The sequence below is a fragment of the Leucoraja erinacea genome, chromosome 40, assembly GCF_028641065.1.
Source record: "Leucoraja erinacea ecotype New England chromosome 40, Leri_hhj_1, whole genome shotgun sequence".
NCBI lineage: Eukaryota > Metazoa > Chordata > Chondrichthyes > Rajiformes > Rajidae > Leucoraja > Leucoraja erinaceus.
In genome coordinates, this window is record NC_073416.1 from 3,381,540 (window position 1) to 3,408,693 (window position 27,154).

Sequence of the window (27,154 nt, forward strand, 5' to 3'; positions counted from 1 at the left end):
TTTTGGAAGATTGCTAAAGCAGCTAATCAAAGGATGAATCCAGTTTCACAGCTCAGTGCTCCACCTCTGCCACCCGGATAGAGTGGATGCGGAGAGGATCTTTCCACTAGTGGGAGAGTCTAAGACTAGAGGGCACAGCCTCAGAATTAAAGGACGTTCTTTTATGAAGGAGATGGGGAGGAATTTCTTTAGTCAAGGGGTGGTGAATCTGTGGAATTCATTGCCACAGGCAGCTGTGGAGGCCACAAGTCAGTGGATATTTCTAAGGCAGAGATAGATAGATCTTGATTAGTACGGGTGTCAGGGGTTATGGGGAGAAGGCAGGAGAATGGGGTTGAGAGGGAGAGATAGATCAGCCATGATTGAATGGCTGAGGATGGGCCGAATGGCTCCTACGATTGCTGCACGTATGCACTTAGTCCCTTGTGCCAGCGCCACTGTTCAATAAAATGGTGGCAAATCCTATTGGAACCAGAAGTTCCCATTCCCTTCTAACCTGGGTGGATTGGATTGGATTTGATGGGCCGAATGGCCTAATTCTGATCCTAGAAGTTAACTCCAAACACAATGGCAGTTGTTTCTTATATTCAGCCAAGTCGAACTTATACACTGGACAAGGCGAAGCAAAGAAAACACACAGATGGTTTAAACCAAAGATAGACACAAAAAGCTGGAGTAACTCAGCGGGACAGGCATCACCCATTCCTTCTCTCCAGAGATGCTGCCTGTCCCGCTGAGTTACTCCAGCCTTCTGTGTCTATCTTCGGTTTAAACCAGCATCTGCAGTTCCTTCCTACAGAGAGAATACCATGGAAGCAGCTGGTTCAGTCCTACTTGGTGGACTGAAGATTAACGAGAGGTTTCAAGTCCGAAGTTAACCTATTTTATACAGTAACCAGTGAAGCAGCTATCACAAGAGAGATAGAGAGAGAGAGACACACACACACACACACACACACACACACACGTACGAACAGGTTGGCAGACACAAAAAGCCGGAGTAACATCAGCGGGTCGGGCAGCATCTCGGGAGAAAGGCGGCGTTTCGGGTCGAGATCCTTTTTCAGACCCGACCCGAAACGTCACCCATTCCTACTCTCCAGAGATGCTGCCTGTCCCGCTGAGTTACTCCAGCATTTTGTGTCTATCTTCGGTGTAAACCAGCATCTGCAGTTCCTCCCCGGGCCAGACACACACACACACACACATGGCTCTGTTTAAATCGAAAGCCTCCCCCCCCCCCCCCCCCCCCGACAAACTCTGCTAGTTTGTTATATCTACACACACACAATTCTGTTTTTTTTTTTCCTTTTAAATCGGCGAGTTAATCTCCTCCACTTCTTACGAGAACTTTGACTTTTTTTTAAAAACACAGTTTATAAAATCACCAAAATAAAATTTCGGAAACATAATAACCCTGGGGTGGCCACAGTTCGTACAAAGGGCACCTTTAAAAACAAGTCCAATAGTTTTGTGATTCTCTCCCTCTCTCTCTCTCGACAACTAAAACAAAAAAATCAAACATGCAATTGCCAATTTTTTTGTCAAGAGCAGTTCTGCGTTTTTTTCCCCGCCATTGGGCAGCATTTGGCGGCCATTTTGAATATCGCCAATATACCCGACTAAATTTGGGCAGCATTTGGCGGCCATTTTGAATATCGCCAAAATGCCCGACTAAATTTGAGAATACCCCGAGTCCTTAATACTTAGTGTAGTGTTAGTTTGCACTGTGTTCTCACCCCATTTTTCCTTTACTAAACTGGATACTTGTCCAGCCAACACTTCAGTAGATTGGCTACGGGCTGTGAGGTAGACAAAGTTCGGCAGATGGAAGGAAGATGGCGGAGGCTTGTGTCCCAGGGCGCGCCCGCAACAGTCCTTACATCTTCACGTCCTCCTGTATGCTCAGCTGCGACAGGGCTTTCTTGATGCGCAGGGCCGTCAGCCTGGCGGCACCGTTGGCGTACCAGCACTCGCGCATGATCTTGGTCATGACCCGCAGTGCCTGCAGTCCAAAGACAAAGTTAGTAAGCGAGTACGCTTTATTTACACAGCACATTTTAAATCAACTCGTATTAAAACCAAAGTGGTTTACATAAAATAAATAATTAACTTTCCGTACATCCATAGGAAAAAATTAAAAAAAGAAAAATGACGCAACACAGTATAGCATTCAACATAAATGTCCCCCCCACAACAGAATCAACATTTCCTACTGTGGGGAAAGGCATCAGAAAGTTTACTCCTCATTCCTCTGTGATCACCCGAGGTCGGGGCCCATTTGTGGCCTCCGCAGCCAGTCCGATGCTTTCAGGCCCTCTTTGCTGGGAAGCTGGAACTCCGGCGGAGGAAGGTCCAGGACAAGGGGTCACAGCTTAAGGATAAGGGGGAAATCCTTTAAAACCGAGATGAGAAGAACTTTTTTCACACAGAGAGTGGTGAATCTCTGGAACTCTCTGCCACAGAGGGTAGTTGAGGCCACACAGTTCATTGGCTATATTTAAGAGGGAGTTAGATGTGGCCCTTGTGGCTAAGGGGATCAGGGGGTATGGAGAGAAGGCAGGGGTGGAATACTGAGTTGGATGATCAGCCATGATCATATTGAATGGCGAATGGTGCAGGCTCGAAGGGCCGAATGGCCTACTCCTGCACCTAGTTTCTATGTTTCTATGTCATTCAGTCATAGGGTGAGCCAGCATGGAAAAAGGGCCCAACTCGCCCACATGTCTGAAGAAGGCCCCCCCCCCGATTCAAAACGTCGCCCATTCCTTCTCTCCTGAGATGCTGCCTCACCCGCTGAGTTACTCCAGTGTTTTGTGTCTATCTTGCCCACATGGCCCAGCTACACTAGTCCCACCTGCCCGCATTTGTTCCATATCCCTCCAAACCCGTCCTATCCATGTACCTGTCTAACTGTTTCTTAAACGTTGCGAGCGTCATAGGGTCATTAAGGAATAGGAGTAGAATTAGGCCATTCGGCCCATCAAGTCTACTCCGTCATTCAATCATGGCTGATCTATCTCTCCCTCCGAACCCCATTCTCCCCATAACCCCCTGACACCCGTACTAATTAAGAATCTATCTGTTCCCAGCCTCAACTACCTCCTCCAGCAGCTCGTTCCATACACCCACCACCATCTGTGTGAATAAGTTACCCCTCAGACTCCTATTCAATCTTTTCCCCTTCACCTTAAACCCATCGTTGATTCCCCTACTCCGGACAAGAGGCTCTGTGTGTCTACCCGATCTATTCCTCTCATGATTTTGTACATACGCCTCTGTACGATCACCCCTCATCCTCCTGCGCTCCAGGGAATAGAGTCCCAGCCTGTTCAACACTCAAGCATTGCCTACATGAGGGGGTTTCAGCAACAGGGAGATTTCACACACTATAGAGATACAGCGCGGAAACAGGCCCTTCGGCCCACGTCGACTATCGATCAACCTGCACACTAATACTATCCCCCCCACACACACACACACACTAATTTAGTTTAACATACCTTTTTGGTTCTTGGTCCTCCAAAATATTCCAAAATATTAAGAGGACTTATAGAAACATAGAAACATAGACAATAGGTGCAGGAGTAGAGGCCATTCGGCCCTTCGAGCCTGCACCGCCATTCAATATGATCATGGCTGATCATCCAACTCAGTATCCCGTACCTCCCTTCACTCCATACCCCCTGATCCCCTTAGCCACAAGGGCCACATCTAACTCCCTCTTAAATATAGCCAATGAACTGGCCTCAACTACCCTCTGTGGCAGAGAGTTCCAGAGATTCACCACTCTCTGCGTGAAAAAAGTTCTTCTCATCTCGGTTTTAAAGGATTTCCCCTTTATCCTTAAGCTGTGACCCCTTGTCCTGGACTTCCCCAACATCGGGAACAATCTTCCTGCATCTAGCCTGTCCAACCCCTTAAGAATTTTGTAAGTTTCTATAAGATCCCCCCACTCAATCTTCTAAATTCTAGAGAGTATAAACCAAGTCTATCCAGTCTTTCTTCATAAGACAGTCCTGAGGGAAGGGTCCTTAAGCCAGGGTTATTGGGAAGAAGGAGATACTTTAAATGTAGTCCTCCCTTCTCTCATCTCTGATCTTCCCTCATTTCACCTCATTTTCCCCCACATTTTACCTCAGTTTCTCCCTCTTTCCCCTCATTTCCTCATCAACTCCACGACGATGGCCTTCACACCAATTCTTTAGATTTTTAGACGAGAGATACAACGCGGAAACAGGCCGAACGGCCTACACAGTCCATGCCGGCCAGCGATCACCCGCTCACACTAGTTCTTTAGACTCTGTGGAGATGCAGCTCTGAAACTGGCCCTTCGGCCCACCGAGTCTGTGCTGGCCAGCGATACACACTGGGGGACAACTTACAATTTTTACCCCAGCGAATCAACCTACAAACCCGCACGAATTTGGAGCGTGGGAGGAACCCAGGGAAAACCCACATGAGAACGTGCAAACTCTGCACAGACAGCACACTGGGTCAGGATGGAACCCGGGTCCCTGGCGCTGCTAGGTGGCGGCTCCACCCGCTGCGCCACCGTGCCGCGAGGAGGTTGGACGGGCTCGGGTGGTGCGCGATGGCGCCGCTTACCTCACTGCTGTGCCAAAGGTTCGGCACGTTTGGCCGCCGGTTCTGCTCACAAACCACCTTCCTCATCTCCTCAATGGAGGGGTCGGAGGGCACCAGGTCAAAGTACGGCAGCTGATAATCCTCGTGGGCTCCTGGGGGTTGGAAAACGTCACGACACAAGTTCAGAGGTTACAGCAGCAGAATTGGACCATTCGGCCCATCGAGTCTACTCCGCCATCCAATCATGGCTGATCTGTCTCTCCCTCTCATCCCCATTCTCCTGCCTTCTCCCCATAACCCCTGACACCCGTACTAATCAAGAATCGAGGGGGGGGGGGGCAGGATGGGGGGGGGGGGGGGGGGAAGGAACAGGAGAGGGGGGCAGGGCAGGAGAGGGGGCATTTGCTAGTAGGGGGCATTTGCTAGTACCTCAGCAGAGCACCGGCGTGCGATCTCCCAGTACACCAGGCCCAGTGCGTAAATGTCCGCACACTTAAAAGAATCAAAATGTTGCATGTTGATAGTTTCATCCAGTACCTCTGGTGCCATGTACCTACATGGAGAAAACAAAGACAAGTTCTTATTTCAAAGGCAGAACCACAACATTAAGGGTCATTTATTTAAAAAAAAAGCAAAGTGCGCTCCTCAATCTTCAGCGGGGAGAGCGTTCCCATAGTGTTGAGTTTACGACACCAACTAAATTTTTGGGGAGATTTTTTTCTAATGCCGACTAAAACCCATCACTGATTTTCCAGCAGCGTTCGGGGGGGGGGGGGGGGGGGGGGGGGGGGGGGGGGGGGGGGGGGGGGGGGGGGGCCGGGGGGGATTTCAAGTGCACTCTCGTAATTTTGTCCGAATTAAAGGTGGTGCCGGGCTTAGGGTCGCCAACTCTCTCACTCCCAAATATACAAGGGTCAAAACGGGACAAATTCCCGAAAATTAGTTGACGGACGGGCCAATGATGAGTTCCCCGGACGGACAATTCGCCGGCGGGGCAGCTGTGAGGGGTTTTGGCCGGGGGGCCGCCCGCACAGTCCGGCGCTCCGTCCAACTCATGAACCGATGATCGGCTGTGAGAAGGAGGGGGGTGGTGGTGGTGGAGTCGGCGGTAAGTGAAGGTCCGAAGGTCGGACAGCTGGCCGGGCTGCCGACCGACCGACGGGGCCACGGGCGAGACTCTGCTGCTGCACTCCACGGGCTGCACTACGTCGGGACGGGTGAGGCGGGGCCAGACGACCAGACAGTCCCCTCGACCCGAGTAGCAGCGGTCAAATACGGGACAAGGGCGGTCCCGTACGGGACAAACCAATTTAGTCCAAAATATACGGGATGACCCGGCAGGGTGGACCACCAGTTGTGGGATAATCGGTGGTGGACCTGCGCTGGAATTAGGTCAAGTTTGGGGAATGGGGGGGGAAAGAGACGGAAGGAGAAGCAGTGGGTGAAGGGGTACCGTTTTGTGCCCACTCTTTGGTTGGGGGCGATGTCAATGGTGTCAGTCAGAGAGTCGTGTCTCACAGCCAGCCCCAGGTCAGCGATGGCACACAGGCCGTTCTTCTTCACCAGGATGTTCTTGGACTTCAGGTCTCGATGGGCGATGCCAGGTTTACCTGCAGGGACCCAAGCAAAGGTCAGAAACACCATTGACAGCGGGCAGAGTCGCCGCCTCACCGCGCCAGAGACCCCGGGTTCCATCCTGACCGCGGGTGCTGCTTGTGCGGAGTTTGCACGTTCACCCTGCGTGGGCTTCCCCTCCCCCCCCCCTATTGCCAAAGGAGGTAGTCGAGGCTGGGACTATCGCAACGTTTAAGAAACATTTAGACAATAGGTGCAGGAGGAGGCCATTCGGCCCTTCGAGCCAGCACCGCCATTCAATACGATCATGGCTGATCATCCCCACACGCCACCGTCATCAGTTGAGCAGGATAACCGGGAATCGTCCATTTACAAGGCCAGGACACACCCTGAGGTTCCAGTTAGTCATCGAGTCAAGAACTCAGCCGCTGTTAAAAAGGGTCAGGTGGAAGTTCACAAACACCCGCAGGTGATTCATGGAGCTAGAGTCAACATTCAAACTAGGCCGCAGACAGACACTAAATGCCAGAGTCACTCAGTGGGACAGGCAGCGTCTCTTGGAGAGTAGACATGGGTGACGTTTTGGGTCCAGGCCCTTCTTCAGACTGAGAGTCACGGGAACAAGGGAATCGAGAGATATGGACGGTGATGTAGCGAGATAAAGAACAATGAATGAAAGATATGCAAAAAAAAACGATGATAAAGGAGACAGGCCGTTGTTAGATGTTTGTTGGGTGAGAACGAGAAGCTGGTGCAACTTGGGTGGGGGAGGGATAGAGAGAGAGAGGGAATTACTTGAAGTGAGGGAAATCGATATTGCCGGGTTACTACAGTTTTTGTGTCGACCTTCGGTTTAAACCAGCATCTGCAGTTCCTTCCTACACATTAAAACTAGGCCAGTCTAAAGAAGGGTCTTGATCCAAAACGTCACCTATCCACGTTCTCCACAGATGCTGCCTGACCCGCTGAGTTACTCCAGCACTCTGTGAAACGTCACCTATCCATGTTCTCCACAGATGCTGCCTGACCCGCTGAGTTACTCCAGCACTCTGTGAAACGTCACCTATCCATGTTCTCCACAGATGCTGCCTGACCCGCTGAGTTACTCCAGCACTCTGTGAAACGTCACCTATCCATGTTCACCACAGATGCTGCCTGACCCGCTGAGTTACTCCAGCGCTCTGTGAAACGTCACCTATCCATGTTCTCCTCAGATGCTGCCTGTCCCGTTGAGTTACTTCAGCGCTCTGTGAAACGTCACCTATCCATGTTCTCCACACAGATGCTGCCTGACCCGCTGAGTTACTCCAGCACTCTGTGAAACGTCACCTATCCATGTTCTCCACAGATGCTGCCTGACCCACTCAGTTATGGTGCAGCAGCATCTATGGAGCTAAGGAAATGGGCAACGTTTCGGGCCGAAATCCTTCTGGAAATAGGCAACGTTTCGGGCCGAAACCCTTACGGGTTTCAGCCCGAAACGTTGCCTATTTCCTTAGCTCCATAGATGCTGCCTGACCTGCTGAGTTACTCCAGCACTCTGTGAAACGTCACCTATCCATGTTCTCCACAGATGCTGCCTGACCCGCTGAGTTACTCCAGTGCTCAGGGTCCTGTTGCGTTTTGTAACACTAGTCCCCGTGCTTACCCTGGGTGCCCACGATTTCCATGTGCAGATGGGCCAAGCCGCTGACTGCAGACAGAGCCAGCTTGATCAGCTCTTCGATGGTGACCGTGTACTTGTTCAGGTAGTCGAACAGGGAGCCGTGCTCATGGTAGTCCGACACAAGCCACAACTGCGTCCACGTACCATTATCTGTGGGATACACAAGGTCATCAGTTCTAGGAGCAGAATTAGACCATTCGGCCCATCAAGTCTACTCCGCCATTCAATCATAAATCTATCTCTCCCTCCTAACCCCATTCTCCTGCCCTCTCCCCATAACCCCTGACTAATCAAGAATCTATCTATCCATCTCTGTCTTAAAAAATATCCACTGACTTGGCCTCCACACCCGTCTGTGGCAATGAATTCTGCAGATTCATCAGACTCTGACTCAAGAAATTCCTCCTCATCTCCTTCCTAAGAAACTTCCTTTAATTCCGAGGAAGTGACCTCTAGTCCTGGACTTTCCCCACTAGTGGAAACATCCTCTCCACATCCACTCTATCCGGGCCTTTCACTATTTTGTACATTTCAATGAGGTTCCCACCCCCTCATCCTTCTAAACTCCAGCGAGTGCAGGCCCAGTGCTCATCGTATGTTAATCCACTCACTCCTGGGATCATTGTCGTAAACCTCCTCGGGGTCCTCTCGAGAGCCGGCACATCCTTCCCCAGATACAACCTCAAGGTTGCAATTGAAGGCCACGCACCAAGAAGAAATAAAAATGGCAGGGGAAGGATGTGCCGGCTCTGGAGAGGGTCCAGAGGAGGTTTACGAGAATGATCCCAGGAATGAGTGGGTTAACATACGATGAGCGTTTGTCGGCACTGGGCCTGTACTCGCTGGAGTTGAGAAGAATGAGTGGAGACCTCATTGAAACATACAAAATGGCGAAAGACTTGGATAGAGTGGATGTGGAGAGGATGTTTCCACTGGTGGGAGAGTCTCGGACCAGAGGCCACAGCCTCAGAATAAAAGGACGCACCTCTAGAAAAGAGATGAGGAGGAATTTCTTTAGTCGGAGGGTGGTGAATCTGTGGAATTCATTGCCACAGACGGCGGTGGATATTTTTACGGGAGAGATAGATAGATTGATTAGTACGGGTGTTGGGGTGATGGGGAGAAGGCAGGAGCATGGGGTTGGGAGGGAGAGATAACCATATAACCATATAACAATTACAGCACGGAAACAGGCCATCTCGGCCCTACAAGTCCATGCCGAACAAATTTTTTTCCCCTTAGTCCCACCTGCCTGCACTCGTACCATAACCCTCCATTCCCTTCTCATCCATATGCCTATCCAATTTATTTTTAAATGATACCAATGAACCTGCCTCCACCACTTCCACTGGGAGCTCATTCCACACCACCACCACTCTCTGCGTAAAGAAGTTCCCCCTCATATTACCCCTAAACTTCTGTCCCTTAATTCTGAAGTCATGTCCTCTTGTTTGAATCTTCCCTATTCTCAAAGGGAAAAGCTTTTCCACGTCAACTCTGTCTATCCCTCTCATCATTTTAAAAACCTCTATCAAGTCCCCCCTTAACCTTCTGCGCTCCAAAGAATAAAGCCCTAACTTGTTCAACCTTTCTCTGTAACTTAGTTGCTGAAACCCAGGCAACATTCTAGTAAATCTCCTCTGTACTCTCTCTATTTTGTTGACATCCTTCCTATAATTTGGCGACCAAAATTGTACACCATACTCCAGATTTGTCCTCACCAATGCCTTGTACAATTTTAACATTACATCCCAGCTTCTATACTCAATGCTCTGATTTATAAAGGCTATCATACCAAAAGCTTTCTTTACCACCCTATCTATATGAGATTCCACCTTCAAGGAACGATGCACGGTTATACCCAGATCCCTCTGTTCAACTATATTCTTCAATTCCCTACCATTTATCATGTACGTCCTATAGATGATTGAATGGCGGAGTGGAACCAAAGGCCAGAGCCGCCGCCATTAGCCAAGACAACGTTCACGGGAGAACGATGTCCGCCGTACCTTTGTTGTCGGCCGCGATGAAGCCCAGAATATTCTCGTGGCGCAGCATAACCGTCTGGTAGATCTCCGCCTCCCGGAACCACGAGCGCTCTTCCCGCGAGGAGAAGATTTTCACCGCCACGTCGCCGCCCCGCCACTTCCCGCGCCACACTTCGCCGAAGCGCCCCTTGCCGATGATCTCCTGGAGGACGATGGTCCGGGCGATGGTCCGCTGCACGAAGAGCGGCAAACCTGCGGGCGGGATAGCGGGCGGGAGGAGCCCGCCGCTGATCAGTCAACCGCCTGTACATGTCACAGTGTCATTACTGGCTGACATTTTAAATTTCGTTGTACATGGTTCATGTTACAATGACAATAAAGAAGCTATTCTATATTCTTCTATTCTACTGCCCTGCGTGTGCGCAATAGAGCGCGGTGATCGTTGCTTCTCTGCGCGCGCATACGTGTGTGTCTCGGCGCCGCGCCGAGACACACACGTACGCGCGCACAGAGAAGCAACGATCACACGCGCGTACGCAGTGAAGTAATGATACAGTACCGTGGGTATGGTGAAATGCATTGGTTTTACACACAATACACAACAGGAGTAGAGGCCATTCGGCCCTTCGAGCCAGCACCGCACCGCCATTCAATGTGATCATGGCTGATCATCCCCAATCAGTACCCCGTTCATGCCTTCTCCCCATATCCCCCGACTCCACTATCTTTAAGAGCCCTCTCTTGAAAGCATCCAGAGAACCGGCCTCCACCGCCCTCTGAGGCAGAGAATTCCACAGACTCACCACTCTCTGGGAGAAAAAGTGTTTCCTCGTCTCCGTTCTAAATGGCTTACCCCTTATTCTTAAACTGTGTGTGTGTGTGTGGCCCCTGGTTCTGGACTCCCCCAACATCGGGAACATGTTTCCTGCCTCTAGCGTGTCCAGGATGTGTGTGTGGCCCCTGGTTCTTGACTCCCCCACCATCGGGAACATGTTTCCTGCCTCTAGCGTGCCCAGGATGTGTGTGTGGCCCCTGGTTCTGGACTCCTCCAACACCGGGACCATGTTTCCTGGTCTAGCGTGTCCAGGGTGTGTGTGTGTGTGGCCCCTGGTTCTGGACTCCCCCAACATCGGGACCATGTTTCCTGCCTCTAGCGTGTCCAACCCCTTAACAAGCAGACCCGACCTAGGCTGTAATTGAGGGTCGGTGCCTGAATACACAGTTTCTGGCACAGATAAAGTTACAGTATGTTCACCAAACAGTCCGACAGACAATTAGGTGCAGGAGGAGGCCATTCGGCCCTTCGAGCCAGTGATTCAATATGATCATGGCTGATCATCTATGCTACTGCAGGTGCCCCCCCCCCCCCCCCCCCCCCCCCCCCACCCACTTTGCTCTGGACCACCCTTCACCCCCCCCCCCCCCCCCCCCCCCCCCCCCCTGAGTGCCCTCTGCCACCCTTCACCCCCTCCCCCATGCACCACTCTACTACTGTGGTGCTGGCTCGAAGATCTTCTCCCAGAGATGCTGCCTTCGTCGGCTTGGCACGGCACGGCATGCTGCCTCCCCCCTCCACGCCCCCCCCCCCCCCCCCCCCCCCCCCCCCCCCCCCCCCGTGTCCGCTGGCCACCGCCTACCTGATCCAGAACCAGAGGTGGTCATGTCGAACATGAGGTCCTTCAGCGACTTGCCCTCGGAGATGTACATGTGGTCACATGAGGGTTCCTCCATGTCCAGCTGGTTGCGGTCGTGGTAGGCCCGCTGGTGGTGGTAGTGGCACAGGAAGACCGTCACCATCAGCACCACGCACAGAAGGAAGACGGGCCCAGCAATCACCGCCGCCAGCTCCACCGGGCCCCAGCCGTCAAAGGCATCGTGCTTCAGACCTGCGGCAGAGAGGCAGGGGGGCAGGTCAACACACCGCAACATCCCCACCTCGACGCAAGGCCTAGGAGGTTCGGCTTGTCCCCCCCCGCCCGACAACTCTCACCAACTTCTACAGATGCATCACAGCACGGTTTGGGAACAGATCCGCCCAATAACGCAAGAAATTACAGCCAATTGTGGACGCAGCCCAGACCGTCACTTGGGCAGTCTGCACCCTAGCGGCATAAACATTGAATTCACCAATTTCCTGTAGTCCTTGCTGTTTCCTCCCCTTCTCAGCTCTCCCTCAGCCTTCGGGCTCGAAACGTCGCCTATTTCCTTCCCTCCATAGATGCTGCTGCACCCGCTGAGTTTCTCCGGCACTTTTGTCTACCTTCGATTTTCCAGCATCTGCAGTTCCCTCTTAAACACAAACCAACCTCCCTTCCGTCGACTCCATCTACACCTCACGCTGCCTCGGCAAGGCCAGCGGCATCATCAAGGACCAGTCTCACCCCGGTCACTCCCTCTTCCATCGGGCAAGAGGTACAGAAGTGTGAAAATAAACACCTCCAGATTCAGGGAAAGTTTCTTCCCAGCTGTTATCAGGCAACTGAACCATCCTACCACAACTAGAGAGCAGTGCTGAACTACTATCCATATAACCATATAACAATTACAGCACGGAAACAGGCCATCTCTCGGCCCTACAAGTCCGTGCCGAACAAATTTTTTTCCCCTTAGTCCCACCTGCCTGCACTCATACCATAACCCCTCCATTCCCTTCTCATCCATATGCCTATCCAATTTATTTTTCAATTATACCAATGTACCTGCCTCCACCACTTCCACTGGAAGCTCATTCCTCACCGCTACCACTCTCTGAGTAAAGAAGATTCCCCTCATATTACCCCTAAAACTTCTGTCCCTTAATTCTGAAGTCATGTCCTCTTGTTTGAATCTTCAGGGAAAAGCTTGTCCACATCAACTCTGTCTATCCCTCTCATCATTTTAAAGACCTCTATCAGGTCCCCCCTTAACCTTCTGCGCTCCAGAGAATAAAGACCTAACTTATTCAACCTATCTCTGTAACAAAGATAGATTATCAGACTATCTACCTCATTGGTGACCCTCGGACTATCCTTGATCAGACTTTGCTGGCTTTACCTTGCACTAAACGTTATTCCCTTATCATGTATCTGTACACTGTGGACGGCTCGATTGTAATCATGTATTGTCTTTCCGCTGACTGGTTAGCACGCAACAAAAGCTTTTCACTGTACCTCGGTATACGTTGAACTGAAAGCACTCATGGTTTGTAACTGTGTTTATGAGTGTTTTTAATTCAGGTACAGGTCCACCATGAATTCCCCTCTAATTCCTCCAAGTGATAGGAGCAGAAATAGGCCATTCGGCCCATCAAGTCTACCCAGCCATTCAATCATGGCTGATCTATCTCTCCCTCCTAACCCCATTCTCCTGCCTTCTCCTCATAAACCCCTGACACTGATCAAGAATCTATCTATCTCTGCCTTAAAAATATCCATTGACTTGGCCTCCTGAGCTCCTGTTTCCTCCCAAGCTCCAAAGGCGTGCGGGTTTGTTGGTCAATTGGCTTCTCCAAGTTGCAAATTGCCCCTAGGGTCGGATGGTGCGAGTGTACGGGGCGACCACGGGCCGGCACGGACTCGGTGGGCCGAAGGGCCTGTTTCCACGGTCTATCTCGAAACGTCTAAAAAGAATCGCATAGCGTTCCGATATCAGACCAACAAATGAATGAGAACAAGATAAATTTCCAAGCAGGTCATTCCTACACTAGTTCCATGACAGCAATCTCCAACATCCCCAATCAGTTCCCCGTTCCTGCCTTCTCCCCATATCCCATGACTCCGCTATCTTTAAGAGCCCTATCTAGCTCTCTCTTGAAAGTATCCAGAGAACCGGCCTCCACCGCCCTCTGAGGCAGAGAATTCCACAGACTCACAACTCTCTGTGAGAAAAAGTGTTTCCTTGTCTCCGTTCTAAATGGCTTACCCCTTATTCTTAATCTGTGTGTGTGTGTGGCCCCTGGTTCTGGACTCCCCCAACATCAGGAACATGTTTCCTGCCTCTAGCGTATCCAAACCCTTAACAATCTTATATGTTTCCAAGACTCCAAAGATGTACAGGTTTGTATGTTAATTGGCTTGGTATACATTGTAAATTGCTGTGTGTGTGTATGTGCGTGTGTGTGTGTGTGTGTGTGTGTGTGTGTGTGTGTGTGGGATAGTATTGGTGTATGGGGGTCGCTGGTCAGTGCCAACTCGGTGGGCCGAAGGGCCCATTTCCAAGCAGTATCTCTAAAAGTCTGAAAATAGCACAGCGTTTTGACATCAGACCAACAAATGAACAAGATATAAACTCCAAGCAGGTCCAGCATCCTGCTCATACCTACGCTAGTTCCATATGATTAACCCTCAACAATCAGATCCAATTGAACTCCTAACCTTGGTCGACTGGCTGGGAAAAATCCCTTCTGGAGGACCTCGGAGCAAGGGCAAGCTTCATGCTTCATGTGCAAGGGCTGGGAATTAACTCCGGGAGTTTAACTTCAGAAGGGACAACGGTTCTGTTCTTGCCGGGGTTATTTTGAAAACGCAGCTGAGGAACGGGGACGCGGGGAAGGCAGGAGCGGCGCTTTTATTTTAGCGCATTTGCGCGCCGCTAGGGGTTCCCAGCGTGCTTTGTGGTGGCCGCGTCGGTTTTGAGCGCATCTGCGGCGGCCATTTTGCGCATCGGCGTGGCTGGCTCCAGCAAACAGGGGCACGAGTCGTCCCCTCGCTCAACTCGGCTATTCCAACGCAAAGTTTGCACGTCTGCGTCGGGCCGTAGGAAGTGTCTAAACAGTCCCGGTGGCTCGGGAACTAAGAAATCCAGTCAACTTGGTGCAGTTTAGTTTAGAGATACAGTGCGGAAACAGGCCCTTCAGCCCACCGAGTCCGTGCCGACCAGCGATCCCCGCACATCAACACTATCCTACACAGACTGGGGACGATTTTACATTCATGCCAAGCCAATTAACCAACAAACCTGCAGGTCTTTGGAGTGTGGGAGAAAACCTGAGCACCCGGAGAAAACCCACGCAGGTCACGGGGAGAGCGTGCAAACTCCGTACAGACAGCGCCCGCAGTCAGGATCGAACCCGGGTCTCTGGCGCTGCAATCGCCGTCAGGCAGCAACTCTGCCGCTGTGCCACCGTGCTGCCCCAGGGACTTTCAAAGTGGGCACCATTGCCAACCTGGCACGATGCCACTGGTTATACCCGAGACTTCGGTTTCATCCCACGCTCCAAAGATGTACAACGTCTTTCGGTTTGCAAATCGCCCCTAGTGTGTGTGTGTGTGTGTGCGCTAGACAGCGCTAAGTGTACGGCGTGTGTGCGCTAGACAGCGCTAAGTGTACGGGGCGATCGCTGGCCGGCGCAGACCCGGTGGGCCGAAGGGGCTTCACCTCCGCGCTGTATCTCCGCACTAAACCCGCGGGCGGCGAAGGTTGCTGCCGCGCAGCGCCGGAGACCCGGGTTGGATGCCGGCCTCGGGACGCTGTCCGTGCGGTTTGGACGTTCTCCCCCGTGGGTTTCCTGCGGGAGGATCAAACGGGAGGGGTGGGGGGGAGGGCGGGGGCAAGAGAGAGGGGGGGGGGGTACGGTAGTCTTAGCCACCCTAGTACCTACCTTCAGGAGGAGGCAACTCCTCCTTATTGCAGAAGTCCTTGTAACAGCAGATGGTATTGACGTACTCCTTGTCGCTCTGGCAGTAGATGGGTGGGTACAAGTCTTGTTGGGACACGCAGAGTCTGATCTCGTGCTCAACACCACGGATTCTGGAGCGGGAGGCCAGGCAAGCCCCGTCCGTCTCACAGGTTTGGTTCTCCTTCACACAATTCTTACAAAAGCACTTCAACGCTTAAAGGAAGAGAAAAAGAAGCTTTTAGGCGTGTCCCGAGCACATTGCAGCAGTCACGAGTCGCACAGCACAGCTTCCAACAGGCCCTTCGGCCCCACCACGTTTCACAGATTGCATACCGTGGGTGGAATCATCCCCCCCCCCCAGGTTCAACCCCGATTACGGGTGCTGTCTGTGCGTTCTAGACATAGAAACATAGAAATTAGGTGCAGGAGTAGGCCATTCGGCCCTTCGAGCCTGCACCGCCATGGCTGATGGAGTGGTGAATCTCTGGAACTCTCTGCCACAGAGGGTTAGGCCACAGTTCATTGGATATTTAGGGGAGTTAGATGTGGCCCTTGTGGCCCAGGGGGTATGGAGAGAACCAGGTACGGGATTCAGTTGGATGATCAGCCATGATCATATTGAATGGCGGTGCATGGCTGATCATCCAACTATGTTTCTATGTTTCTATCAACTCGGTATCCTGTACCTGCCTCTCTCCATACCCTCTGATCCCCTTAGCCACAAGGGCCACATCTAACTCCCTCTTAAATATAGCCAATGAACTGGCCTCAACTACCCTCTGTGGCAGAGAGTTCCAGAGATTCACCACTCTCTGTGTGAAAAAAGTTCTCCTCATCTCGGTTTTAAAAGATTTCCCCCTTATCCTTAAACTGTGACCCCTTGTCCTGGACTTCCCCAACATCGGGAACAATCTTCCTGCATCTAGCCTGTCCAACCCCTTAAGAATTTTGTAAGTTTCTATAAGATCCCCCCTCAATCTCCTCAATTCTAGCGCGTACAAGCCGAGTCTATCCAGTCTTTCTTCATATGAAAGTCCTGCCATCCCAGGAATCAGTTTCTCCCCCCTGACCCCTTAAGGGCCTCTCCCACTGTACGGGCTAATTACATAGAAACATAGAAAAGGAGCAGGAGGCCATTCGGCCCTTTGAGCCAGCACCATTCGCCATTCATTGTGATCATGGCTGATCGTCCCCTATCAATAACCTGTGCCTGCCTTCTCCCCATATCCCTTGACCCCACTCCAATTCAAGAGCCCTCTCCCCGAGTTCCCCCCCCCGGATTCGAACTCGGAGATTTACGGTAATGGCCGCTCGCGGGTACTCGGGGCTCTCGTGGACATTTTTCAACATGTTGAAAAATTGTCACGAGTCTTCCCGAGCTTACCGCGTTTCCCTGAGTACCTGCCGTTAGCGTTACGAGCCGCTAAGAGACGCCCCCGAGCTCCGACGTACATTCTCCGTGCTTACCGCGAGTTTGTTTGATTTTTTTTAAACTCGGGAGAGCTCTTGAATTACCTCGTACAGTGGGACAGGCCCCTTAACTCTGCAGTGACATTCTCGGACCCCCACATACGGGCACAGAGCGGTGGGTGACTGGAAGGCGCTGCCAGGGGTGGGGGGTAGAAGCCTTGAAGACGCTTTTAGATAGATGCATGGGCATGGAGGTTTTATGGGTCAGGGGCGGGCCATGGAGGTCAGATGGCACTAAGACGGCATCACTTTAAGTCGAGAGGGTCTAAGTTTAATACGGGGCATAAACACGAGTGCCTGGAACGTGTTGCCAGGAGGCGGCGTTTGAAACTGACATGATCGTGGCATTTGATAGACTTTGTCGGCACATGGCCATGCAGGGAATGGAGGGATATGTAGAGAAGTGATCATCATGCCCAGCACAAGCATTGTGGGCCGAAGGGCCTGTTCTTATGTTCTACAAAGAGGGGACTACATTGAACACTCGTTATCATTGTCCTCGCCCTTTAGGTGGAGACTCTTTGCATACCCTGTGTGCGGTACGCAAAAACAAAGAAACTTAGGGGCCTGTCCCACTTGCGAGACTTTTTCGGCGACTGCCGGCACCGGTCATAGGTCATTGTCGGACGGCGAAAATCCAGAGGCGACCAGAACAAAGTACGATCGTACAGGCTTCACCCCACTCCTCAGTCGCCCAAAGAGTCGTAGCGTCTTTCTGGCCTCCGCAGGGTTTTCAACACATTGAAAGTTTTCGCCGACCTGCGACGGTCTATGACGAGGTGCCGAAATCGTCGCGCAAGTGGGACTGGCCCTTTGCTGCGACATGGCACGCGTGTTAACCAAGCCTCAGTCCATCGGTAAGGAAAGCTGTGGGAAGGAACTGCAGACACTGGAGAGGATGTTGCCACTAGTGGGAGAGTCTCAGACTAGAGGTCGCAGCCTCAGAATTAAAGGACGTTCTTTTAGGAAGGAGATGAGGAAGAATTTCTTTAGTCAGAGGGTGGTGAATCTGTGGGATTCATTGCCACAGACGGCTGTGGAGGCCACAAGTCAGTGGATATTTTTAAGGCAGAGAGAGAGAGAGATTCTTGATTAGTACGGGTGTCAGGGGTTATGGGGAGAAGGCAGGAGAATGGGGTTGGGAGGGAGAGATAGATCAGCCCATGATTGAATGCCGGAGTGGACATGATGGGCCGAATGGCCTAATTCTACTATTCCTTATGACCATATGTTTAAGAAAGAACTGCAGATGCTGGAAAAATCGAAGGTTGACAAAAATGGAGAAACTCAGCGGGTGAGGCAGCATCTATGGAGCGAAGGAAATAGGCAACGTTTCGTCCCGAAACGTCGCCTATTTCCTTCGCTCCATAGATGCTGCCTCACCCGCTGAGTTTCTCCAGCATGTTTGTCTAGCTTATGACCTTATGTTGGTTTAAACAGAGGCAGAGGTTCACATGCACCTCCCCCAAACTCAACTGCTGTATCCTCCTCCCCTTTGCCCTGGTTTCACACCTTACACCTCCTTATCTCTGTGTCTTCCTCCTCCCCGACATCAGTCTGAAGGAGGGTCTCGACCCAAAACGTCACCCCATTCCTTCTCTCCAGAGACGCTGCCTGTCCCGCTGAGTTACTCCAGCGTTTGGAGCCTATCTTTAAGGACAGCTCACTGCCGATGCTCCACACAGCTAGGTTGTTCTGTGTGGATGTACAGTGGTCACTATTTGGCAACTATTTGTTTCAAATAAAAGCAAACTCATTGCGTTTCTCAATAGCCGTGACTGCCAAGCAGTGAGTTATTAGCGCGGGGATTTCCACAGTATGCATCAAGCTGGGAGATTGTGCTCCTTCTCCTTCCCCTCTCCTCCCCCACAGTCCCCACCTAGTGCCCAAGGGGAGGAGGGGGGTGAGAAGGGAGAAGGAGGGAGGGGGAGGGGGGAGAGGGGGGAGGGGGGGAGAGGGGGAGAGGGGGGGGGGGGGAGAGGGGGGGGGGGGGGGGGGGGAGGGGGAGAGGGGGAGAGGGGGAGAGAGGGGGGAGAGGGAGAGGGGGAGAGGGAGAGAGGGGGAGAGAGAGGGGGAGGAGAGGGGGAGAGGGGGGAGGGGGGGGGGGGGAGGGGGGGAGGGGGGAGGGGGGGGAGGGGGGGAGGGGGGGGGAGGGGGGGAGGGGGGGGAGGGGGGGGGGGGGGGGGGGGGGGGGGGGGGAGGGGGGGGGGGGGGGGGGGGGGGGGGAGGGGGGAGGGAGAGGGGGGGAGGGGGGGGAGGGGGGGGGGGGGGGGGGGGGAGGGGGGGGGAGGGGGGGGGGGGGGGGGGGGGGGGGGGGAGGGGGGAGGGGGGGAGGGGGGGAGGGGGGGGGGGGGGGGGGGGGGGGGGGGGAGAGGGGGGGGGGGGGGGGGGGGGAGAGGGGGGAAAGGGAGGGGGGGAGGGAGCAAGGGGAGAGGGGGGGGGAGGGAGAGGGAGGGGAGGGAGATGGGAGGGGGAGAGGGAGGGAGAGAGAGGGAGGGAGAGGGAGGGAGAGAGGGAGAGAGGGAGAGGGAGAGAGAGAGGGAGAGAGAGAGGGACAATTTTCAGGACAACTCCAACCAGAGCCAATTGACCTACAAGCCTCCACCCCAATGGAGAACATATTAGAACATATAGAACAGTACAGCCCACAATGTCAATGCCAAAACATAATGCCAAGTTAATCTCTTCTGCCTGTACATGATCATACACGGTGGCGCAGCGGTAGAGTTGCTGCCTCACAGCGCCAGAGACCCGGGTTCCATCATGACCACGGGTTGTACCTTCTCCCCGTGACCTGCGTGGGTTTTCTCCGGGTGCTCCGGTTTCCTCCCACAGCAGGTCTACCCGCGTTTCCAAACAGCAAGAAGTCAAGATGCGGACACAAGCAAATGCAGATGGGCCACAAAATGCTGGAGTAAATCAGCGGGACAGGCAGTGTCTCTGGGTGACGTTTCCGGTCGAGACCCTTCATCAGACTGCAGACCTGCAGACTTGCAAAGAAAGACGCAAAGTGCTGGAATAACTCAGCTGGTCCGGCAGCATCTGCGGAGAAGCCAGCCCCAGTGCATGGCTTCCACCACCAGTGCATCTTTGCACGATTGGGGTTTTTTTTGTTTTTTTTTGCGCAGTCTTTATAAAATGGTGTGCATCATTTATTAATAAATAGCTCTTGTGCTTTGCCTGAGCTGCAGTGCCTGCGATGCTGCTGCAAGATGCAGGATTTGCATCGTGTACCGACCGGTACTTCACCAGACTTGCGCCATGACAATAAACTTCAAGTGCAAATAAAATTGAAAAAATAAAAACACAGAACTATTATTTGGACAGACGACCCAGTCCGACCCAGGTGACTATTTGCCTGCTGGCTGCAGAAACAGGTCTACAATTACACGGGGGTGGGGGGGGTTTGGCACAGCGGTAGAGTCGCTGCCTCACAGCGCCAGAGACCCGGGTTCCATCCCGACTACGGGCGCTGTCTGTGTATACTCCGCACGGGGTTTCTCCGGGTGCTCCGGTTTCCTCCCACACTCCAAAGGCGTGCAGGTTTGTAGGTTAATAGGCTCCGGTTAAAGATTGTAAATTGTCCCGTATTCCCGGGATGGCGGGACTGTCAGATGCTGAGAGAATGGAGCAGCTGGGCTTGTACACTCTGTGGAGTTTAGAAGGATGAGAGGGAATCTCATTGAAACGTGTGAGATTATTCAGGGTTTGGACACGCTAGAGGCAGGAAACATGTTCCCGATGTTGGGGGAGTCCAGAACCAGGGGCCACACACACAGTTTAAGAATAAGGGGTCGGCCATTTAGAACTGAGATGGGGAAACATTTCTTCACACAGAGAGTGGTGAGTCTGTGGAATTCTCTGCCTCAGAGGGCGGCGGAGGCCGGTTCTCTGGATGCTTTCGAGAGAGAGCTAGATAGGGCTCTTAAAGATAGCGGAGTCAGGGGATATGGGGAGAAGGCAGGAACGGGGTACTGATTGTGGATGATCAGCCATGATCACAATGAATGGCGGTGCTGGCTCGAAGGGCCGAATGGCCTCCTCCTGCACCTATTGTCTATGTTTCTCTAAACTAAACTAGTTCTATGTTACACAAAAATGCTGGAGAAACTCAGCGGGTGCAGCAGCATCTATGGTACACAAAAATGCTGGAGAAACTCAGCGGGTTTCAACGGTCTGAAGAAGGGTTTCGGCCCGAAACGTCGCCTATTTCCTTCGCTCCATAGATGCTGCTGCACCCGCTGAGTTTCTCCAGCACTTTTGTGTACCTTAGTTCTATGTTATCCCACTTCCTCATCATCTCCCGACACACTAGAGGCAATTTACAGAGGGCCAATTCACCTACACTAAACTAAAGGCCCTTGTCCCACTTAGGAAACCTGAACGGAAACCTCTGGAGAGTTTACGCCCCACCCAAGGTTTCCGTGTGGTTCCCGGAGGTTGCAGGTGGTGGAAGCAGGTAGGGAGACTGACAAAAACCTCCGGGAACTGCATGGAAACCTTGGGTGGGGCGCAAAGTCTCCAGAGGGTTCCGTTCAGGTTTCCCAAGTGGGACAGGGGCATTAGGCATCATCTTCCCCCGAGGTAGACAAAAATGCTGAAGAAACTCAGCGGGTGAGGCAGCATCTATGGAGCGAAGGAAATAGGTGACGTAGACCAATTCGAGGTAGGGTTTGGCTGGGCAAAGGTGATAAGTCACACCCTCCTCTGCTGCGTCTCTGAGCCAGATGGAGGAGGTTGGAGAGGGGGATGGTTGGCACGAGATTCCATGGCTACACATACTGGATAAGGCTGGCTGGCTGCCCTCTCTGTTGCAATCAGTAAATAAGGGCGGCAAAGGAGGAAGTTGACCTCCAAGGTGCGGGCGTTGTTAAATCCAGGCACTAAATCATCTCCGCATTCCTGCGCAGGTTAATGATAAATTTGCACTTTTGCTCCGTGATTGTAAAGACAAGAGGTGGGAACGAGACGACCTCCAAATTCTCTTGGGTGAAGCTTTCAACCATGTTGATAGCTTCACCTTTCCTTGGGCAAAGGATGGAGTCGACAGGTGAAGGGGTCTCGACCCAAAACGTCACCCGTTCCTTCTCTCCAGAGACGCTGCCCGTCCCGCTGAGTTACTCCAGCTTTTTGTGTCTTATCTTCAGTTTGAACCAGCATCTGCAGTTCCTTCCGGCACAGCGGGTAGAGCTGCTGCCTCACGGCGCCAGAGACCCCGGTTCAATCCCGTCCACGGGTGCTGTCTGTGCGGAGTTTGCGCGTTCTCCCCGTGGGTTTTCTCCGGGTGTACCGGTTTCCCCCCACACTCCAAAAGACATAGAAACATAGAAAATAGGTGCAGGAGTAGAGGCCATTCGGCCCTTCGAGCCTGCACCATTCGCCATTCAATATGATCATGGCTGATCATCCAACTCAGTGCTGGTTTGTAGGCGAATTGGCTTCGGTAAATTTATAAATTGTCCAGAGTGTGTGTGTGTGTGTGAGAAGGATAGTGTTAGTGTGCGGGGATCGCTAGGCCCCGTTTCCATGGTGAATCTCTTGAAGAAGCAAAACTACCGACTGGCACAAGTGGGAGCAATCTGGCACAACTGCTGGCTCTGCCCCACCCCACCCCTCTCCTCCTCTCCTCTCTCCCCTGTCCCTTCTCTCCCCACCTCACTCAACACCGGGCTGGAAGGGACCCAGAGTGTCTAAAGCAAGGGCAATGGCCAATTAGTTGCTCGGCAACGGTTACTCTCCAGAGGCACACAAAGATTAAAGGGCCTGTCCCACGGGCATGCGACCTGCATGCGGCAAGCGCGACCTAAAGGGCTGGTCCCACCAGCACGCGGCCCAACGTGGTCGCTTGAGCCGTGCGGCTTTGTGGGGCCGGTCCCACTTCGATCGCCAGTTGTGCGGAGCTGGTCCCGACATCGCGCGGGGCTCCGAAAAACTGACCGCGTTTAAAAATTCCCGCGCGGCTCTGTGTCACTCACTCGACCTCCCGCTTCTGGTTTGGTCGCGCTTGCCGCACGGGTCTAGCGGCCACGTTAGGTCGCGCTTGCCGCCTTGCAGGCGCATGCTGGTGGGGCCGGCCCTTTAGGGCGCGCTTGCTCCATGCAGGTCGCATGCCCGCGGGACAGGCCCCTTTAATCAGTGCATGGATGAGCCACAAGGTCGATCCGAACGCAAACCCTCGTGAAATGAGGTGGGGAATAGGTGGCGTCTCCTTGCTAACTGTGCAACTCCCCGACGGGGAACATTAAGGTGTCTACCGATGATGAAGGAAACAGGCCATTGTTCGCTGCTTGTTGGGTGAGAACGAGAAGCTGGTGTGACTTGGGTGGGGGAGGGGGGAGGGGGGAGAGGAGAGGGAGGGAGAGAGAGAGAGGGGGGAGGAGAGAGAGATGGAGAGAGGAAGGTGAGTGGGAAAGAGGGGGACGGGAGAGGGAGAGGGAGGGAGAGAAAGAGGGATAGAAGAGAGGGAGAGAGAGGGAGAGGGAGAGAGGGGGAGAGGGAGAGAGAGAGGGAGAGGGAGAGGGAGAGAGAGAGGGGGGGGAGAGAGGGGGGGAGGGGGGGAGGGAGAGGGAGAGGGGGGGATGCCAGGGTTACTTGAAGCAGAGAAAATCAACATTCATGCCGCTGGGGTGCAAGCTGCTCAAGCGAAATATGAGATGCTGTTCCTTCAATTTGCGTTGGGCCTCACTCTGACAATGGAGGAGACCCAGGACAGAAAGGTCAGTGTGGGAATGGGAAGTGTCTAAGAAGGAACTGCAGATGCGGGAAAATTTAAGGTAGACAAAAATGCAGGAGAAACTCAGCGGGTGCAGCAGCATCTATGGAGCGAAGGAAATAGGCAACGTTTCGGAACGAAACGTTGCCTATTTCCTTCGCTCCATAGATGCTGCTGCACCCGCTGAGTTTCTCCAGCATTTTTGACTACCCAAGAGAATTAAAGTGCCTGGCAACTGGGAAAAGCAAAAAACCATAGCGACTTGATCATGGAGGGCAAGAAAACAGGAGAGGCAAGAGCTGCACGTCCGATCACGGACAAGATGGGCACAGGCGCACATGCGTTATACGCGTACACGCACAAGTGTGAGCCGCGACCCGCGGTCACTCCCTCTTCTCCCCTCCCCCATCGGGCAAGAGGTACAGAAGTGTGAAAACGAACGCACACACACACCTCCAGATTCAGGGACAGTTTCTTCCCGGCTGTTATCAGGCAACTGAACCAAGTTCAAGTGAGTTTATTGTCATGTGTCCCTGTATAGGACAATGAAATTCTTGCTTTCAGAACATAGTAGGCATTTACTACAAAGAACACAGAACATAGTAGGCATTAACTGCAAAACAGATCAGTGTGTCCATATACTATAATATAAATATATACACACACACACATGAATAAATAAACTGGTAACGTGCAAAATAACAGATAATTGGTTATTAATAATCAAAGTTTTGTCCGAGCCAGGTTTAATAGCCTGATGGCTGTGGGGAAGTAGCTATTCCTGAACCTGGATGTTGCAGTCTTCAGGCTCCTGTAAGGTAGCAGGGAGATGAGTGTGTGGCCAGGATGGTGTGTGGGTCTTTGATGATACTGCCAGCCTCTTTGAGGCAGCGACTGCGACAGATCCCCTCGACGGAAGGAAGGTCAGAGCCGATGATGGACTGGGCAGTGTTTACTACTTTTTGTGGTCCTTTCCGACCACAACCAGAGAGCAGTGCTGAACTACTATCTACCTCATTGGGGACCCTCGGACTATCCTCGATCGGACTTTGCTGGCTTTATCTCAGCCTCTTACTTGAAAGATGTTGTCAAACGGGAAAGGGTGCAGAGAAGATTTACGAGGATGTTGCCAGGACTCGAGGTCACGAGCCAGAGAGAGAGAGAGGTTGAGCAGGCTGGGACTCTATTCCCTGGAGCGCAGGAGGATGAGGGGTTATTTCACAGAGCTGCACAGAATCTAGAGAGGAATAGACAATCACGGGGAGAACGTACAAACTCCGCACAGACAGCACCCACAGTCGGGATTGAACCCGTGCTTGGCATTAAGTGGCCAAGTGTAGAATCTCCTGACATACTTGCACGCAATAATAGACAATAGACAATAGGTGCAGGAGTAGAGGCCATTCGGCCCTTCAAGCCAGCACCGCCATTCAATGTGATCATGGCTGATCATCCCCAATCAGTACCCTGTTCCTGCCTTCTCCCCATATCCCCTGACTCCACTATTTTTAAGAGCCCCATCCAGCTCTCCCTTGAAAGTATCCAGAGAACCGGCCTCCACTGCCCTCCGAGGCAGAGAATTCCACAGACTCACCACTCTCTGTGAGAAAAAGTCAGATTCAGATTCAGATTCAATTTTAATTGTCATTGTCAGTGTACAGTACAGAGACAACGAAATGCATTAGACATTAAAAAGTGTTTCCTCGCCTCCGTTCTAAATGGCTTACTCCTTATTCTTAAATAAGGGCAGAATGGATCGGGTGAATGCAAGGTCTTTTACCCGCTGCAGGGGAATCGAGGACCAGAGAACATCGCTTTGAGGTGAGAGGGAAGACTTAAAAGGAACCAGAGAGGCAATTTTAAAAAATAAAAGCACACAAAGGGCAGACGAGGCAGGAACTATTACAACATTTAAAAAAAAAACAACACATTTGGACAGGGATAGGACAGGTTGAGGGATATGGGCCAAACGCAGACAGGTTGGACAAGTGTGGATGGGACATGTTTGTCGGTGTGGGCTGGTTGTGCCTGTTTCCACACTGCATGACGATGACTATAGCAGCCCACACCCTTTTCCGATGAACTCCGCAAGTGTACCGACACTCCCCCAAGAAAACAAGCGCCGGGGAGTATCTCTGGACAGTCGCCAGCTTCAGCAAGTAAGGAGAGTGAGAGCGTGCGAGTGAACATGCACATTCACTCTCCCTCCCTCCATCTTGGCCCCCCCTCTTGCACCCAGCTCTCCCCCCACCCCCCCCTCCAACTTTCTCCTGTCCCATCTTCCCCCTTTCTCCCGCCGCCCTCTCCTCCATCTCCCTCGCTCCCCCCCCCCCCCCCCCCCTCAGTACGCCAACATTTTACATCCAAGAGGGTTATAACTCCAGGTCACACACAGTTAAGATTGTGACATACAAACTCCAAAAGGCCCAAATAAAAATGGACTTTTCGCAAAGGCGTTTTAGAGATACAGTCCGAGGCCCACACACACACATACACACACCGAGACACACACACACACACTAAGACACACACACACACACACAGAGACAGACACAGACACACACACACTGACACTCACAAACTGACTGACAGGGACACACTCACTGACACAGACACACACTGACACACACCGACACTGACACACACACCGACACTGACACACACACACCGACACACACACACACCGACACTGACACACACACACACCTGACACTGACACACACACACACACACACACACCACACACCGACACACACACACACCCTGACACACACACCCTGACACACACACCCACACACACACACCCACACACACACACCCAGACACACACACCCTCCACACACACACACCGACACACACACACCGACACACACACACACACCGACACACACACCCAGACACACACACCCACACACACACACACACACCGACACACACACCCACACCCACACACACACCGACACACACACACACACACACACACCGACACACACACACCGACACTGACACACACACACACCCCGACAACTTGTACGCCTTTGGAGTGCGGGAGGAAAGGAAAGATCTCGGAGAAAACCCACACCAGGTCACGGGGAGAATGTGTCGACTGGGCTTGTATTCACTGGAATTTAGAAGGATGAGAGGGAATCTTATAGAAACATAAAATTCTTAAAGAATTGTACAGGCTGGATGCAGGAAACATGTTCCCGATGTTGGGGGAGTTCAGAACCAGGGGTCACAGTTTAAGAATAAGGGGTCGGCCATTTAGCACTGAGATGAGGAAAAACTTTTTCACACAGAGAGTGGTGAATCTGTGGAATTCTCTGCCACAGAAGGCAGTGGAGGCCAATTCACTGGATGTTTTCAAGAGAGAGTTAGATTTAGCTCTTAGGGCTAACAGAATCAAGGGATGTGGGGAGAAAGCAGGAATGGGGTGCTGATTGTGGATGATCAGCCGTGAGCATATTGAATGGCGGTGGTGGCTTGAAGGGCCGAATGGCCTACTCCTGCACCTATTTTCTACCTTTCTATGTATCTTGAAACTCAAAAGACTGAGGGAG

General features: G+C 52.4%; 1 protein-coding gene across 1 annotated transcript in view; it reads right to left on the reverse strand.

Moving 5' to 3' along the window:
• Window positions 1-1,274: 1,274 nt before the first annotated feature.
• LOC129714715 (activin receptor type-1B-like) overlaps window positions 1,275-27,154 on the reverse strand; it is a 52,242-nt gene continuing 26,362 nt past the window's right edge. The window contains exons 2-9 of the mRNA XM_055664489.1: window positions 15,395-15,625; window positions 11,454-11,702; window positions 9,838-10,068; window positions 7,811-7,978; window positions 6,041-6,197; window positions 5,019-5,140; window positions 4,609-4,742; window positions 1,275-2,005 (exon numbers count right to left, since the gene is read on the reverse strand). Coding sequence (XP_055520464.1) covers window positions 1,880-2,005; window positions 4,609-4,742; window positions 5,019-5,140; window positions 6,041-6,197; window positions 7,811-7,978; window positions 9,838-10,068; window positions 11,454-11,702; window positions 15,395-15,625 — 1,418 coding nt within the window. The 3' untranslated portion in view covers window positions 1,275-1,879. The remainder of the gene's footprint in view (window positions 2,006-4,608; window positions 4,743-5,018; window positions 5,141-6,040; window positions 6,198-7,810; window positions 7,979-9,837; window positions 10,069-11,453; window positions 11,703-15,394; window positions 15,626-27,154) is intronic.